The sequence below is a fragment of the Microcebus murinus genome, chromosome 4, assembly GCF_040939455.1.
Source record: "Microcebus murinus isolate Inina chromosome 4, M.murinus_Inina_mat1.0, whole genome shotgun sequence".
Classification (NCBI taxonomy): domain Eukaryota; kingdom Metazoa; phylum Chordata; class Mammalia; order Primates; family Cheirogaleidae; genus Microcebus; species Microcebus murinus.
Window position 1 is genome coordinate 99,292,807 of NC_134107.1, and position 15,549 is coordinate 99,308,355.

The following is a 15,549-nucleotide window of genomic DNA, read 5'->3' on the forward strand; positions in this document are numbered from 1 at the left end:
CAATAGTGATGCACTTACTGGGTTAGAAATATCTTGGAGAAGGGGGAGATGGGGCTGTCGGGCAGAGAGAACGTCGCAGAATGCCACTTGCCCTACTTCCCCATTTGGCCTGGGTTAGGAGATGGACTTGACTGAAAGACATATCTGGATTTGTGTTTTCCTTGCATCTTTTTCTCCTTAAAGTCAAGCACAGGAGCCAAGCCTGTATCGTTAGAAGCTCTTGTGCTTTCATCTATATTCAACCAATCTTGTCCTATCTCCCGGGTTGACTAACTCCAGTCCCCAGGGATGGGACTTGGCTGCTTAGCCCAGGCTGAATGTGTCCCCGCTTCTCAAAGAGGACACCTCTTCCCCTGCACTCCCTGCCCTTGCAGAGGCTGCCCACGAGTTCTGCCCATCATTTATTTCCCTTACCGCCCCCCCATGCTCCCGAACACTTGGCACCAAAGTCGTGTGTTTCTTGGCACTTGGACCCCGTGTGGTGTGGAGCATGGTCATTCCACTCGCAGCCATGACAACTACGCAGTTTTCCAATCCCTCTCCTCCGACAAATCTACCTGGGCCCTGGCACCTCCTCTGCAGGCCCATCCCCAGCTCAGCCCCCACTCGCAGCCTGTCTTTGCTTCCTGGCCTGTCTTTGGCCCAGGTGGATGAACAGGCTGTAGGTCCGTGGAAAGTTTCCTGCAGCTGAGCAGCGAATGGATGCCTGTCTGTAAACCAGGACTTTGGACATGTCACCCCTGCTGGAGACAGTGAGGGGCACGCAGTCAGCTGTACCACCCGTGGTGAGTGCAGCATGCAGCTCTCAAGCCACGTCCACCAGGCAGCGTCGTCCCAGGGCAACGGCTCCCTGTATCCACTTGTGGCTGTGACCTGACCTTGAACTGTAGTAATGAGGATCCTTAAATATCACTGTGCACACAGGATTCACGCACATGCACACACACACACACACACACACACACACACACACACACACACACACACACGGACATATTTTAAAATGTTAACCTGAAGGCCCAGTGATAAAAAAGCAATCTATCAGGATTTTTTTTTCCAAATACAATAATGCAACTTCCAGAGGACAATCGGGGGTTGGTACAACTTCCACTCATGCTCTCACACCTCCTGTGGTGCAAGACTGTGTGATTAGACAGCACTGGCCACAGTGAGGGCCCCAAGGCATTGAGATGTCTCCAGTCAACGGTCCTTCAACCAACACTGACCAAACAGCTTCTAGGTATCAGGCACTCTGCCAGGCGTGGAGTGGAGCTCAAAAATGAGGCAGGCACATCTTCGCTGTCTGGGAACGTAGAGTCCGTTGGAGGGAAATCACACTCTTGAACAAGTAACGGCAGCGGGGGGCTGTCTCAAAGCCGTGCACCCTTGGAGTAGTGGAGGATTTGGTCTTGGTCCTGCCCTACCACTTGGCTTTACCAGGTGGCCGTTTGCTCTGTTCTTTACCCTGGTTTCCCCGGTGTCGGGACACTGGGACTCCACTCCTACTGGTAGCAGGGACCCTTCTGGGGACTTCTATAACAAGAAGATCGGGGCTCCCATGAGAGCCTGTTCCACCCCAGGGGCCACTCCCACCATTTCTGTCATTTTACAAAGGTGGCAGCTGGCCAGGTAGTGTGGCCGGGGAACCTGGGGGAACCAGGTGTGCATTGTTAGGGCTGGAGGTGGGCAGCAGAAATCGGGTGACCTTTAACCCCTTCCCATCTGAAATTTATTAATTTTTATGAACTATCTCTCCAGCAAATCGTCCCCACCACTTGATTTGGGGTTTATAATACATGCCCCTCTGAATCCATTTAGAGTAGCATTTCCCAGGTTGCGTCCTATGGAACACTACTGTGAGCCACTCGTGGGCTTTGGAGGGAAAAACATGCCCCATGCATGGTCAGCGTGTTTGGAAATTTCAGGTTAAACAAAATTAAATGAGCTGTTTCACTGCAGGACTTCTTTCAGCCTTTAATATGCTAGTGTGCCTTATGTGTCTCAAAAAGGACAATATCATATGTGATGTTTTCTTGCCTTATTTCTAACCTTGTTTGAACTAGGAGCCTTGTTTTGGGGAAATTTCTGAGCAGCACACTTTGAGAAATACTGGCATGGAAGAATTTCACTGCATATAAATTGGTGATGGTCATCTGTTTCCCATATTCTTTTAGAAAATAGCCTTCAATGGCAGTAGGAGAGTCTAAGTTTAGATATGGAAGAATTTCCCAACTGTAAGGATGCTTAGGGAGTAGAACCCTGAAGTGTCTTGGGAAATTGCAGTGAAAGAGCATACCCACCTTCCTGTCCTTCAACAAGCTATCCCATGAGTCATTATAAATAGAATGAATTATCAAGGAAGCTTCTGGAATCTTTTTATCTTAAGGGGCCTTTGAAAGTAGGATATAATTGAGGGATAAGAAGTTTGGAATTAAAAGGCAGGAAGACAGACCGGCTGTCTTCTTGATAGATTCTGTCTAAGTGTCTGCAATTAACTCATTCATTCTCACACTGCCTATAACATGCATTTGCAGGAAACACCTTCCTAACTCAGGTTTCTAGGACAAGTGGGACCAAAATAGGGGGCCAGAAGCTGCCCAGGTTCTCTTGGTTGTATTTCAGTAACTATCACATTTGCCACGCAGGATGCTAAGCCTTTGCGTACATCTTATTTGTTCCTTGAAACGACCTATAAGGTTGCCTAATGCTATTGTATCTATTTTACAAAATGAGGACCTGATGCCCAGAAAGGTTAAAAGACCTTGCTTAAGGTCATGCAGCCGGTACGGTGCAGAACCTGGGTCTGAACACCGAAGCCCTTATCCACTACGTCGCCCTGACTGGCCCTGCGGGTCTGTGGACAGCTAAGAGATCAGGGCTTCCTTGAAACAGGCCTCCGTCCATGAGGCTGTGCATGTACGGAGAGGGTGGAGGTGGGTGAAGTGTCTGCCCACGCTGGTAAGGACGCCAGGGGAAAGAGGACGTTCTTCAGCCCCCACCAGCCGTGGCCAGCGAGGCCCCTTATGTTCCCGATGACAGCCTGGCTCTGTGCCGCGGTCGTCTCACCCTTGCCAAGCACATCTCTTCTCATCAGCCATCTGCCCCCTCGCTCCTGCTGGTCGCCCACAGCACATGGGCAGCTGCCCTGTTAGAGAGACGGGAGATGACACCAGCTTAGGAATCAATACATTCTCTGGCACGCCCATGTCCCCTGATGGGAATGTGGCAGGATCCAAAATACACTTACTCCTCATCCAACTCCACTCTGTCAGGGGTTGATGGCTGCAGAGGAGGCTCCGTAACTCCAGTCTGCAGGCTGGAGCTAATGAGGCTGGGCTCTGGGGGGGGAGGGGGGTGAGCTCAGGCCCGTAGCCCGAGGCCTCCTCCACGGAGGCTGGAGATGTGAGCGAGGCTGCAAGAGAGGCACCAGGGCCTGGAGCAGCTACGCCTTCAGGAAAGCAGACTGCCTGGAGGAAAGACTTGCTTCTGCCCCGCCAGAAAGTAAGCCCAGGGCACCTGCCATCTGTCCTGGCAGGCTGCGCGGCTGATAGGTTGGTCTGGGGGCTCTGTAAGTACTGTGTGCTCCGGGGGCAGGGAGCTGCGTGCAGGGCACTCAGAATGAATGTGTGGCGAAGGCGGCTTCATTGTGAGAAGATGGCCTGAGCCACATTTTCAGGCCTTTTTCCAGGAATGGGTATCCGTGAACTGAATACGCCCTACCTTCTTGCCTGGTTCCCCTGTGTAGGGTCCTGGGAGGGTTTAGAGGGCCAGGACCTGGGCACAGAGGAGGACACTACTCCTTCCTATAACACTAAGTGGCCTCAGCGGCACTCACATCTGCAGGCTAACACGTGGCCCTGGCCAGGTGGCTGGGTGAGGATTGGATGAAGGTGGTTGGAAGAATCTCTCTTGAACTTCTAAATGTCACTGCCCGTGGTGGGTTTCTCTGAGTGCCTCATCTAAAATGGCAGTCCCCAGCTACCACCCCCAACAGGTGACGAGTTTGTTCCCTTACTGTCCCTCTCACTAACCTGCAAGCTCCTCTAGGGCAGCAAGTGTATCTCTCTTATTTGTGTTCTCTGTGCCTAGACCAGTGTCTGGCACATGATAAACACTTAAATATTTGCTAAATGAATGAAGAAAATAATGATAAAGGAAGGCACAACCCTACCTGCAGACCTTCAGGTTGAGATTCTTAGAAAGCAAGCTTGATTTGGGCACTTCTCTGCTAACGATCCCCTTGGGTCCCCTCACCCACAAGGACAGAGTGCAAACTCCCTGGCCTGGTGTCGACCCCTGGTGGTCTGGCCCCTGCCGACCTCTCTGGCTTCATTTCTCACCCATCGTCCCCCATGCAGCCTGTACACTAACCCACGCTTTGGGTGCATAGGACTTGGGGACCTGCTGAAAATGCAGACTCCCGAGGCTCAGCTCCCCAGACTCAGATACAGCTGGTGCTAGGTGGGGTGCAGGGATCATCACTTTTTAACAAGAACCCTGGGTGATCCTGGTGGTAGAATCACACTTTAAGGAGTGATGCTTTTGTCCAAGTACACCACAGGCAGCTCCTTGAAAGGACCGTGTACTTTCTCACCTCTGTGCCTTTGTATACGTAGTGATTTCTGGCTGGAATAGCCTTTGTCCCGCCACATTTTCCACCCAGAAAATACCTACGCATCCTTCAAGACTCAGTTCACGCATGGTGGATGCAGGGCTGCCTCCACCAGGCACGTGGAGTTTTTCTCTCCATCTAGTGCATTTTGTATATACCTAGATCATTCTGCTTATTTCTCTCCCTCCACCCCCATCCTGACCGTGACACTGTGAGCTCCCGGGAAAACCACTCTGAGTTGTCTCTGGACCCCTGGTTCCCGGCAGAGTATCTAGTGATTGTTGGACTAGAACGAGGGACCTGGATGTGCTCTAGCAGCACCTGCCCCTCACGCCATCCCTGCCTAACCACACTCTCTATTTCTGACTGCTGGGTCTTTCCAGGAGTTCTCGCTCCAGAGAATGGACAGCCTTGTGGACGATCGTGTCAACATCCTGGGATTTTCCATTTTCAACCAATCCCATGCTTTCTTCCAAGAGTTTGCCCAGAGCCTCAACCAGTCTTGGCAGGAGAACTGTGACCATGCGCCCTTCACCGGGCCTGCGGTAAGTACCCACCCGAGCTTCTCCCTGGTGTCCCCTCTGCGGGCAAAGCCCCGGGTTACAAGCCCTCTTGGAGTCCAGCCTTCTTCTCCTTTCTCCAGTCCCAGCACTAAGGAGATGTGTAGAGGTGCCGGCACACGGGTGCAAGGGATACAGTTTGGGAAGCAGTGAGCTCAAGAACTACAAACTTGGTCGAGAAGGCAGTAGGGAAAGAATCGTGTGGTGGCCCCAAGCTGTCATTTAGTGATGTCTGCGAGTCTCCTGTGGCCGGACTCCTGACAATGCTATTGCCAAGGACTTCCTGAGCGTAGGATGCAAGAATCTTGCTGTTGGAAGGGCCTCTTAGCTGATCCGCTTCCTCGTTGTTCAGATAAGGAAAGTGAAGCCCCGGCTGGAACGAGGTGAGGGGTGGGGACGTGCCAACACCATGCCTGCTGCAGAGTGGAGCTAGATGCCCTGACCTCTGGCTCTTCCCACCCCCTAGCCCGGGCCACTTCCTGAGCAGGAGCCCATCCGCAGAGGCTTCCTCTGCCTTCCCCTTGTGAGTGCTCTCTGTCGCTCCTTCCCGTGTGGTGTGTGATGGGAGCAGACCTTTCCCTGGCCATTGCCTTTGGGCTGTGTGTTCTTCCTCTGTGGAGCAGGTCAGGTCTACCTGCTTGCGTCCGTTTGTTAAAAGGCAGGTTCTCAGGAGACCAGGATTGTGCGGCTTTCTGTGTCCTGTCCCGGCCATGTTACACACTTTGTTTCATTTTTAAAAGCCCCACGAGGCAGGCCATGTGATGCTCAGAACGACTTCCTGAAGTAATGGTGTCTCCATTTTACAGATCATAAAACTGAGGCCCAGAAAGGCTAAGTAAATAGCTCAGGGGTCACACAACTGGCGAGGAACCAGGATGGAAGCCAGGCCATGTGGCCATACGGTTTATACTTTTAACCACTGTGCTGTTCGCCCCTCTCTGGTACCATCATTTCCTTGCCACATTGTACCGAAATTGGCCTGGCAAAAGGACAGGTACAGCCATGTGCTGCATAAGGGTGTCTCAGGCAACGATGCACTCTGGGGACCTATATGAGAGTGGTTCCATAAAATTCTAATGCCATATTTTTACTGTACCTTTTCCATGTTTAGGTATGTTTAGATACACACATTGTGATACAGTTGCCTGCAGTGTTCAGTGCAGTAACATGCTGTACAGGTGTGTGGCCCAGGAGCAATAGGCCATACCACCTAGCCTAGGTGTGCAGTAGGCTGTTCCGTCCAGGTTTGTATAAGTGCATTCTGTGATGGTCCCACAATGACAACATTGCCTAACAATGTATTTTTTAGAACTTCTTCCCTTCATTAAGCAATGCATGCCTGTAGTCAATAGCTGTTTGTAGAATGAATGAGTGAGTGAATCAGGTGGAATGATGAGTTGGAGGCGGAGAGAAATGAAAAAGAACTAGGCCTAGGAGATGGCAATGGAATCGGGCACCCTCCTGGAGTGGGAGGTTGTCCCACTCCAACTAGGAGTGACACCTGTCTTGGTAAGACATGCCCAGAGGCAGAGGCGTGTCTAGACATCTGCACACATGGGCGACTAATTAGTAGTTAGCCAGTGTGGTGATCCAGGGTGGGCCTGCTGCAGGCAGGGCAGAGACAAGGTGACCTTTCCCAAAACTCTCTTCCTTTACGATGATGTAGCCTGGGGACAATCTTAGGAAGTAAGGGGTAGGTAAGGGGATGAGAGCCCATGAAAAACTCAGGAAGCTTTGATCCAGGGAACTGGACCAGGAGAAGAGGGTTTGAGAAAGCAGTTTCAAAGGTTTGTAGAGCACATCCCAACAAGCTGTTTTAGACCTAAAATCCCATAGGAAGGATTTGAGGGGGCATCTGAAGGAAGGGGGTCCTCACCCCCATTTGATGGCGTAAGGGACAGCGAAGGACATCCTCAAGCACAGGGTCACATGCAGGATCAGACTCATCCACCAGCAGCAGTACAGGCCCTGTTCTCTGGCCGACCCTGCAGTTCTTTCAGTCGCCACGCCAATGTTTTCACAGGTGCTGATGAACTTGAAAGGCTCACGGCACGATAGCAGCAAAGGGGGAAAAATCTGCCTCCTCCTCCGCAGCGCAAACCCTACCACATTTGGTATATGGCCTAGTGAAAAAAAAGGTCCCAGGCTCTGTTTCCAGTTCCTCCCTGCAGGTTTCAGCCCTTGCATTAGTGCTCACGTTGGCTGTGAGCAGGCAGGTGAGAGGCCCTTGGTACTTGGTGGCATCCTTTGTAAGGATCCGACACGAGGGCTGGGGGGCGCCTTTCAGAGAGCTGCAGGTCAGCGCTGGCTGTCATCAGACTTGCTGGCCTTGGAGGCCCAGGGCCTGAATTCAAATACTGGCCTTGTCGTTTTCTTGCTGTGTGATCTTAGGTAGTGATGTAACCCCTCTGGGCCTCAGATTCTTTATAATTTTGGGCCAGTTATGCTTGGCCATCTTAGAGGATTGTTGTGAAGATGAAATGGGATGTGTTCCCATCTTCAATTGCCAATTATTCATAAAATTTATATAACAACCTATACGCCAGATGCTAGGACAGGCATTAGTAAATGTATCAGCTAGCTTTTGCTACATAGATGCAAACCACAAGCTGTCATTAGCATACAGCAGCGCACGGTTAAATCGCTTATGCATCCGAGGGGCAGCTCAGGATAGCGCATCTAAGCTGGCCCAGCTGGGCGGCTCTGCCGCACGCGCCTCTCACCCTTCCCTGGACCAGCAGGCCAGCCTGGCATGGTCCCACGGCGATGGCAGCAGGGTGGCGAAGCAAATGGAAACACACGAGATCTCTTAGTCCTAAGCTCCCCAGAACAGGCACGCCCTCATCTTGTTGGCCAAAAAAAGTCACACAGATAAAATCACACAGCCAGGAAATGTACCCTTCTACAGGGGAAAAAAATGCAAAGTCACATGGCAAACGGCCTGAATGCCTGGATGCAGAGTGCGTGAAGGACTGGGACCCGTCATGCGTGCAGAGACTGTACGGTGAAGAAGGACCGCACGGGGCGCGCACACTCGGGGGGCGGGACCCACCTCTAGGAAAACGGCCCAGGGAAGCCCCTGGCTTCTGCCTGGAGAGGTCAGGGAAGGCTTTTCAGAAGAGAAGGAAGCAGAGAATTGGCTGCTCCTTTTCCATGAGCGACACGGTGGGCAGGTCCTCGGCCCCTCCGGTGGAGCAGGGCCACGCGCTGGCTCGCTCTGTGGCCTGGGGACGTCCCGTCCCGCGGAAGCAGCCCGGGGCAGGTTAAAAGGCAGAACCCCTGACCTCACGTGTCTGCTTCCCAGTCCAGTCTCAGAGCTCTCCAGGCCTGGGCAACTTGCACTCCCCGAGAATGTCTGGGGGCATTCGGTGAGTGGGGGCATTCCCCGAGGCGCCCTGCGAGCCGGGGTGGAGAACCAGAGAGAGGACGGGCTGTCCCTGCTCAGGGCTGTGCCGGGACGGTGTGCGGGGGATCGCTGCGAGCCTCGGGCCTGCAGCGGTCCCCGTGCGGGTCACAGTGCTGCTTCCGCTGCGGCGTGCTCTCCCCCAGCCAAGCCCCTCTGGTGTTCTTGCCCACAAAATGGAGCAGGATTGTTTCTTGCTGAGGGGAGCGGGGTGCTCATCCCGTTGGATTTCACGTCGGCAAGGCGCTGAAGACTGAGGCAGTCCTTCCCACGAAATTACCTCACCTTGACCCCTTCCTCCTCCTCCTCAGGGAATCCCCGTAAAGGTCAAGAGTGGTCATGCACTCCTTGACAACTGAGGAAACTGAGGCACAGAAGAGCTAGGTGGCACTGGACTGAGCCTGCAGCTGCCTCTCAGTGACAGAAGACCTTCCGGCCATCGCCTCCAGGGTGGGGGAGGGAAGGTGTTACAGACACTCGCACCTCAGAGTGTGGGAAGGAAGCTTACCCCCTCAGGGCTCCTCACTTTAGCAACTGCCTTCGGAAAAGCACTGCCTCTTCCTGTCCCTTCAGGGGCTGAGGAATTCTCAGCACCCACAGCCCAGCTCTTCCACGTCCTGGGGAGCTTAGAGCGAGAGAGTCAGCCAGTTCCAGGAAAACACAGGCTGTGTTGTCTCCCCGACTGAGCCCCCCTCGACAGCTGCAGCCAGCTCCTGCCTCAGTGGCGACACTCTCTCTTTTCCTCCTCTCCCCTCCTTTGCCCTCTTCTCTTCTTCCCAGAACCTCTTTTCCATCTCTCTCTCTCTCTCCCTCCTACACTTGGTGCTCCCCATTCTCTCTCCACTCTTGGCATCTTCTTCTCTCCTTTGCCTTTTTTCTCCCGACTTGCGTAGGAGTCTCCCTCTCTTCCTCAACTTCCCCGTCAGGCCTTCAGTATTCCAGGTGGAGCTTTCTAGAAAGGGATCCCAGTTCTAGCGGCAGCAGGGAGAGGTATGGCTGACCTGAGAGGCAACCACAAAAGGAGGCTCAGTCTGCCCCTGGGCCGTCCCCGCCAGGTGGCTGACAGCCAGCGCACACGTGCCTCTGCCCGAGACAATGCACGCAGCACAAGGAGTGTCGCGAACAGAGACACACGCCCGCTAGTTCCACATGCCGCTCCCATTAATCACGCTGCAAAGAACGAAAATCTCGAAAAATCATTAAAATTACAGATGGCTAGATTAAGTAATTAGAATTTAGGCTAAAGCAGATGTTTGTAATTAAGTGTTTATTTCATTGAATAAAATCCAGATTGTAAGAACTATTCCATGAGATTTTAATGGTGCCTGTCCTGGTATTATATGGGGGTGGAGGGTAGAGTTTAAGCTGCAGAGGCTCGGAGACAAATGGGCACCCAAAGGATCCCGGGAACCCAGTCCTCCTGGGCCTGGGCAGCGACGAGGGTTACAGGTGTGTGTCTAGAAGACATTCCTATTTCCACTGCAGGCGAGGAGGAAGGAACTCAGCCACAACTCCCTGAGTCAGAATTGATTCATCTTAATTTATACAGAGTCTTTCATTCCCCTAAACAATTTGCAAACAGCTCAAAAGAAAATAACAATGGAGAACCAAATGAAAATATAAAAACAAGAGAATCGAGGGTTCATTGCCAAGCAACGTTCTGGTGCCAAGGAAGAAGAGAGGATTTTAAATGAGGATTGAGCCATTTGGGGAATTTAATATTTAGAAGAGGCAGGGACAAGAGAAGCGGAGACAAAACCGAGAGGCGCTCACACAAACGGAGGGGGAGCGGAGGCCACAGAAAGAGAGGAAACGGGAATGGGACACCTCCCTCCCCGGGAGGGCCCAGAAGTGGAGATGTGGGCCGTGGACGGAGGGCTTTTGTAACAGAACCCGCTTTCCCCTGACTGCAGTCCCCAGTGCTCTCCAGAGCTAAGTGAGTAAATAATAGCAGAGAGAGAAAGCATTTAGGAGAGCAAAAAAGATGCTTCGAGATGGAGATCTGAAACGAGATGGGAAAACTGATGAGGCAGAGAGATTACAGGCTCCCACACCATCGGAGGTGAAACTGGGTGAGGGGAGGAGCTTGGCGACTGGGGGAGGCAGAAGGAGGAGGGGGAGGGATGGGAGGTGACTTCTCAGAGAAGTGGTTTGGAGGATCCAGGTGAGAGGCCTGGGCAGATCTCCAGGGGCCAACGAAAGAGAGCTGTCCTGGTTATGGATGGCAGATGTGGGGAGACTGCCTTGGGAGAGAAGATGTTTGGGGCTTAGGAGGTGTCAGCTGGGACCAGACCAGGCTGAACCGCAGAGAGGACCCGTGGAGCCCAGAGCTTACTGGGGATGTGCCACCTGCAGCCCTCCTCTGGAGGCCACACATAGGTGGAAAGGAGATCAGATTGAGGACTTTGCTTCTACCCGCTCCCCACCCTCGGTACCCATAGCTGGAGTTATTACCAGAAGTACTTGAAGAATCTTGAAGGCCCTAGAGTTAGAGATGCCAGAGAACACTGCGAACAGGCACACACTGCTCTCTCCGCATCTAGATCACGAGCTAATATGAGCGCATCAACCAAGAAAACCGCATCCCAGACGGAGTGGGAATAGCAAAAAGCACGTGGCAGGAACAAGCTCGGGGCTTGGTGGGAGGGTGTGAGAAATGGCGTGGTGGGCTTCATCTGCAAGTCTGCAGCGATGGGGGTCTCTCGGGGACCAGCACACAGCCTCGCCAGGGGACAAAGGGGCCTGGAGAGAGGAGGTGAAGCCCAGGCATCTCTGGGCCTGGGACAACAGGACCCCTGAGAGGAAAGGGACCCCCAGGCCCTCAAGACTAGTTAGGGTGCTCTTGGCTCTCAGCAACAGGAACTCTGAATTAAGATGCCTGATGCAAAAAAGGAAATGTGTTATTGCATGGCTTAGCAAGATTCCAGAGCGATGCGTTTGGAGGCCCAGGTCACTTCTGTCTCTCCTCTGTTGTCCGTGGTGTCAACTTCATGCTCGAGCTGGAGCCAGGATGGTTGCAGCAGTTCCAGGCATCACAACCAAATGCAGAAGTGTCCAGAGGAGGAAGAAAGACTGTCTCTCTTAGGAGAGAGTTTCTCAGGAAACTTTCCTGAGGAGCAAACCCCTCACACCAGACCTCAGTGCACGTCTCATTGATCTGAGTTGAGTCACTGCGCAGTCCCGAATCCCACACTGGCAGGGGGATGGGATGGCTCTTGGGTCGCTCACCTGGCTCACCTGGCACCTGGGGCTGGGTCGGCCTCCTCTGAGCTCCTGGCAGCTTGGGCAGGGTCGGGGGGACACCCAAATGAAATGGGAGGAAGAAGAGGAGGATGGGTGCTACGAGGACAAATAAATAGTCAGGCCAAGAGGCACAGTGGACGTTCGAGAAGTCCGCCCACCACCCCTCCTGTCCCCAGCCCTGGCGCAAGAGTCCCACACTCCTGTCTGCTGTGGAGTGACAATAATGGAAAGATTGTCCCAAGTTGTCTTGGGGTTAGGGACGAGAACAAAGCTGGTAGAGCAAAGACAAGCTGGGCTTCCTGAGGGGAGCCTTGTCGGGCAGTGAGGGGGAAGACACCAGGCCGGACAAGGGTGCTGGGCATCCAGGCCTGGCTGTGTGCTGTCTCCCCTTGTGATTTTGGGCAGGAGCAGAACTCCTTGCGCCTCGGTTTCTCCTTTCATAAAATGAGAGAGTCAGACCAGTTGTTTTCTAGGATCCTTCCAGTTCGAACGCTCTGCAGTTTATCTTAGAATGGGGAGGCTAACTGGGAGGCGAGGGTGAAGGAGCAAGAGAAACTGGCTTACAGTGTCATTTAAACGGCCAGACCGAAGGAGCTAGAAGCCAGTATCAATCAGGGTAACTAACTCCCCCTCAGGCAGATGTTTGTCTAAGCCAGAAAAGCAGAGTCTGTAGCATTCATAATTTCCATATGTCCTTTTGGCAAGGAAATGCGAGAGGCCCATTAATAAAAGAGCCACATGTGCTCAGGGAAAAGTGAATTATGTGCAAAGGACAAGGACGGTGGGAGGCTTGCGGAGGAGCACGCGGCAGGTGAGCCTCGAATCAGATAAAGAAGGAGCCAAGCAGCACAGGGGAAGGGCAGGGGTGGCGAAGAGAGAGGTGGTGATGGATGGGGGGCTCCGGAGCGGGGCTGCTCAGCCCGGCTCAGCCCGGCTCCACAGGACTGCAGAGTTTTCCACTGGTCTCCGTCTCGGGATGTGGATGCCCTTATCTGCTTAGTTTTCAGGTCTCAGGGGGCCTTAGGACCAGGGGACAGACAGGAGGGGAGATGCAGGCGGAGGGGACTCAGTGGCCTGGTAGGACGTCTCTGTGGACAGTGGGGAGGTGTCTAGGTCCAGGGTACGTGCCAGAGGGTAAGGGCTGAATAAAAGTGGAAGAAAAGAAAAGAAGCAAGAGAGGGAGGGAGAGAGAGGGAGGAAGGAAGAAAGCACACACTGGCTAGGTAGTTTTATGTTGCAGGTGAACTTGGACTGGAGCAACTTTATTGCCTCATTTTCTCTGTAATTGCCTTTTAAAGAGATTATCCAAAGTCAGCTCACCCAGTTGCTATCACAGGCCTCTTGGCCCAACCGGCAGCAAAACCAGGCAGGAAACAAGGCAATCCACCCAGTCTGCCTTCTGCCCTTGAAGCTGCCTGTTCTTGCGACTCTCTGGAGCCTTCATTGAGCCAGTGCCTGCTTCCTGAGCACCTGCCCACACCTGGACCTGGGGTGCCCAGCCCTCAGGAATGCTGGCCCCCAAGGCCTCTAGTTGACACAGCATTTTGACAGACTGGGGAGGCAGGGACCGCTGCTTCTCTTTTACAGATATGGAAATCGTTGCTCACGTGGAGAGGTTCAGTGACATGCCCGGGGTCACTCAGCACATAAGTGAGGGACCGGAATCCAGAACCTGGGTTTGGTGTTCGTGTCTTCAATTGCTTTACTCTGCACCTTGCTGGTTCTCGCTCTGTCTAGAGAGCTTGAAAATACCCACGATGGCATTGCTCCCTCTGACCTTGGAGGGGCCAGTGTCCCAGGGCCTGGCCAGGAAAGAGGCGGGTTGTAAGGAGTCTGTGACGTGGGAGAGAGCTCCGGCAGCCCCTCACGAGGGTGCCTTCGGTCTAAAGGGGAGGCTTGGAAGGGGCAGTATTGAATTGCCAGTGGTGGAATGTCACGCGTCAGTGGAGGAACTTGCCTTGCGATGGTTGACTTCTTGCCCCCTAACACCACTCCTTCCAGGAGGCTCCACCTGCCTTCCTGGGCACCCCCAGGCCCTCAGTACAGCGTTGACTGTGTAGTCTACACTCAGTAGGTTTCTCTTGTCAGAGACCTTGTGTACATGAACACAGAGAGGGTTCTCTCTCCTTAGGTTGCACATTCCCCAAGGACAAGAGTCTTCTGTCTTTCTGCTCCTGCCACCTCCACCCAGGCACCTCAGCCTTGTCCTCCCCAGAGGCTGCACACATTGCCTTAACTCACTGGGTAGTGGGCAGCTGTCAGCCAGGAGTTAATTCAATGCAAGCCAAGAAATTAGTCTTGGGGGCCAACCACATGCCAGGTCCCATGATAGATGCTGTGCAGCATATGGAGATTAAGGTCAGGCAAGTTCTCCGCGCTGAGGAGCTGGTAGTTTAACAGAGAAGATGAAAATATGGACACACGACTGCCCTGACCTCCTCCCTGGCTTTGGGTCCTCCACGGCATGATCCCTGACCCCTGCCCGTGTGTCTGATGTGTCGCTCCCTCCAGGTGTGCTCCACACTGTCCCCGTCCTGGTCTCTGCCCTGCAGCGCCCCCTCTGCAGTGCCTTTCTCTTTCTCCGGCTGCACCCCAACCCCGTATCCAATAACTCATCTGCAGAGTCCTCAGTGCTCCATCCCAGTGCCGTGTCCTCCAGGAAATACTTTCTTGAACATCCAACCAGATACCTCCCCCTTTGCCCCCACAGACCTTTGTGGGTCTGTCTCACACAGTCTCACGTTACCCTGATCTGTGTCCTGTGTCCTCGCCCCTCCCTCCCCATCCTACTGCACGCCATCCCAGGAATAGCGTCTTACTCACCTTTGAGCTTTGAACCTGCCTCGCGCTTCATGCACTACACACTCATCAAGTTAAACAGCACAAAGTAGACAGTAGGTACACGTGGGAAGAAACGATATCGTGGGGTCTTCCAGGGGGAAGTGACCTTCAGCTGAGACTGGTAGAGTGGGCCAATCTGAGGGGAATGGCCAGGTCCCTTTCCTCTTCCTGAGATAGGCAGCCCTGCTCCCTTCTTGGGGGTTCCTGGGAGCAATGGAAGTTGCTTGTTTCCCTGGGGCAAAGAGAGAAGAGGATGCCTTGGAAATCGGTTGCGACCCAATGGGTAGCTTGATGCTTCAATCCCAGGGAAGCCTTTGCCACCATGTCTTATGTCTGCCTTGGGCGAGCACCCCAACTGTTAGCCGAGGTGGAACTGGCCCAGAGACAGGAGGTGGGCCAGTGTGACCCTCATTTCCCTTTTCTTTTCCTCCATCCTTCTTCTTATTCCCCCTCCCCTCCCTCCCTTCCTCTGTTCCCCATCGCTGCCTCGCTCTGCCTGCTGCCCGGCCTTTCCCAGCTCTCCTCCGCCCTGCTGTTCGATGCCGTCTACGCGGTGGTGACCGCAGTGCAGGAGCTGAACCGGAGCCAGGAGATCGGCGTGAAGCCCCTGTCCTGTGGCTCGGCCCAGATCTGGCAGCACGGCACCAGCCTCATGAACTACCTGCGCATGGTGAGGGGCGGCGGAGGCCCTGCCCGGCCACACCCAGCCTGAGGGGCGGGACACTCTGTTCGGGGCTCAAGAACCCCCCAACCCCAAGCTTCCCTGGTAGATCGCAGATAAGTCAGTGATCTACGGTGGCCCCGGTCGACTGGATCATGAGTCAAATTTTTCCCTAATCCCTAATAACCGCTGAGAACCCGTAGAAGTTTGTTCAGAAGGCAATGGCCCT

At 53.6% G+C, this 15,549-nt stretch overlaps 1 protein-coding gene across 2 annotated transcripts in view; it reads left to right on the forward strand.

The window, feature by feature from the left end:
• The window catches only part of GRIK4 (glutamate ionotropic receptor kainate type subunit 4), a 418,916-nt gene that overhangs the window by 296,527 nt on the left and 106,840 nt on the right, over nucleotides 1-15,549 (forward strand). For both annotated transcript variants that reach the window (XM_012773499.2, XM_076002592.1), the window contains exons 8-9: nucleotides 4,996-5,157; nucleotides 15,177-15,329. In XM_012773499.2, the coding sequence (XP_012628953.2) occupies nucleotides 4,996-5,157; nucleotides 15,177-15,329 (315 nt within the window). The remainder of the gene's footprint in view (nucleotides 1-4,995; nucleotides 5,158-15,176; nucleotides 15,330-15,549) is intronic.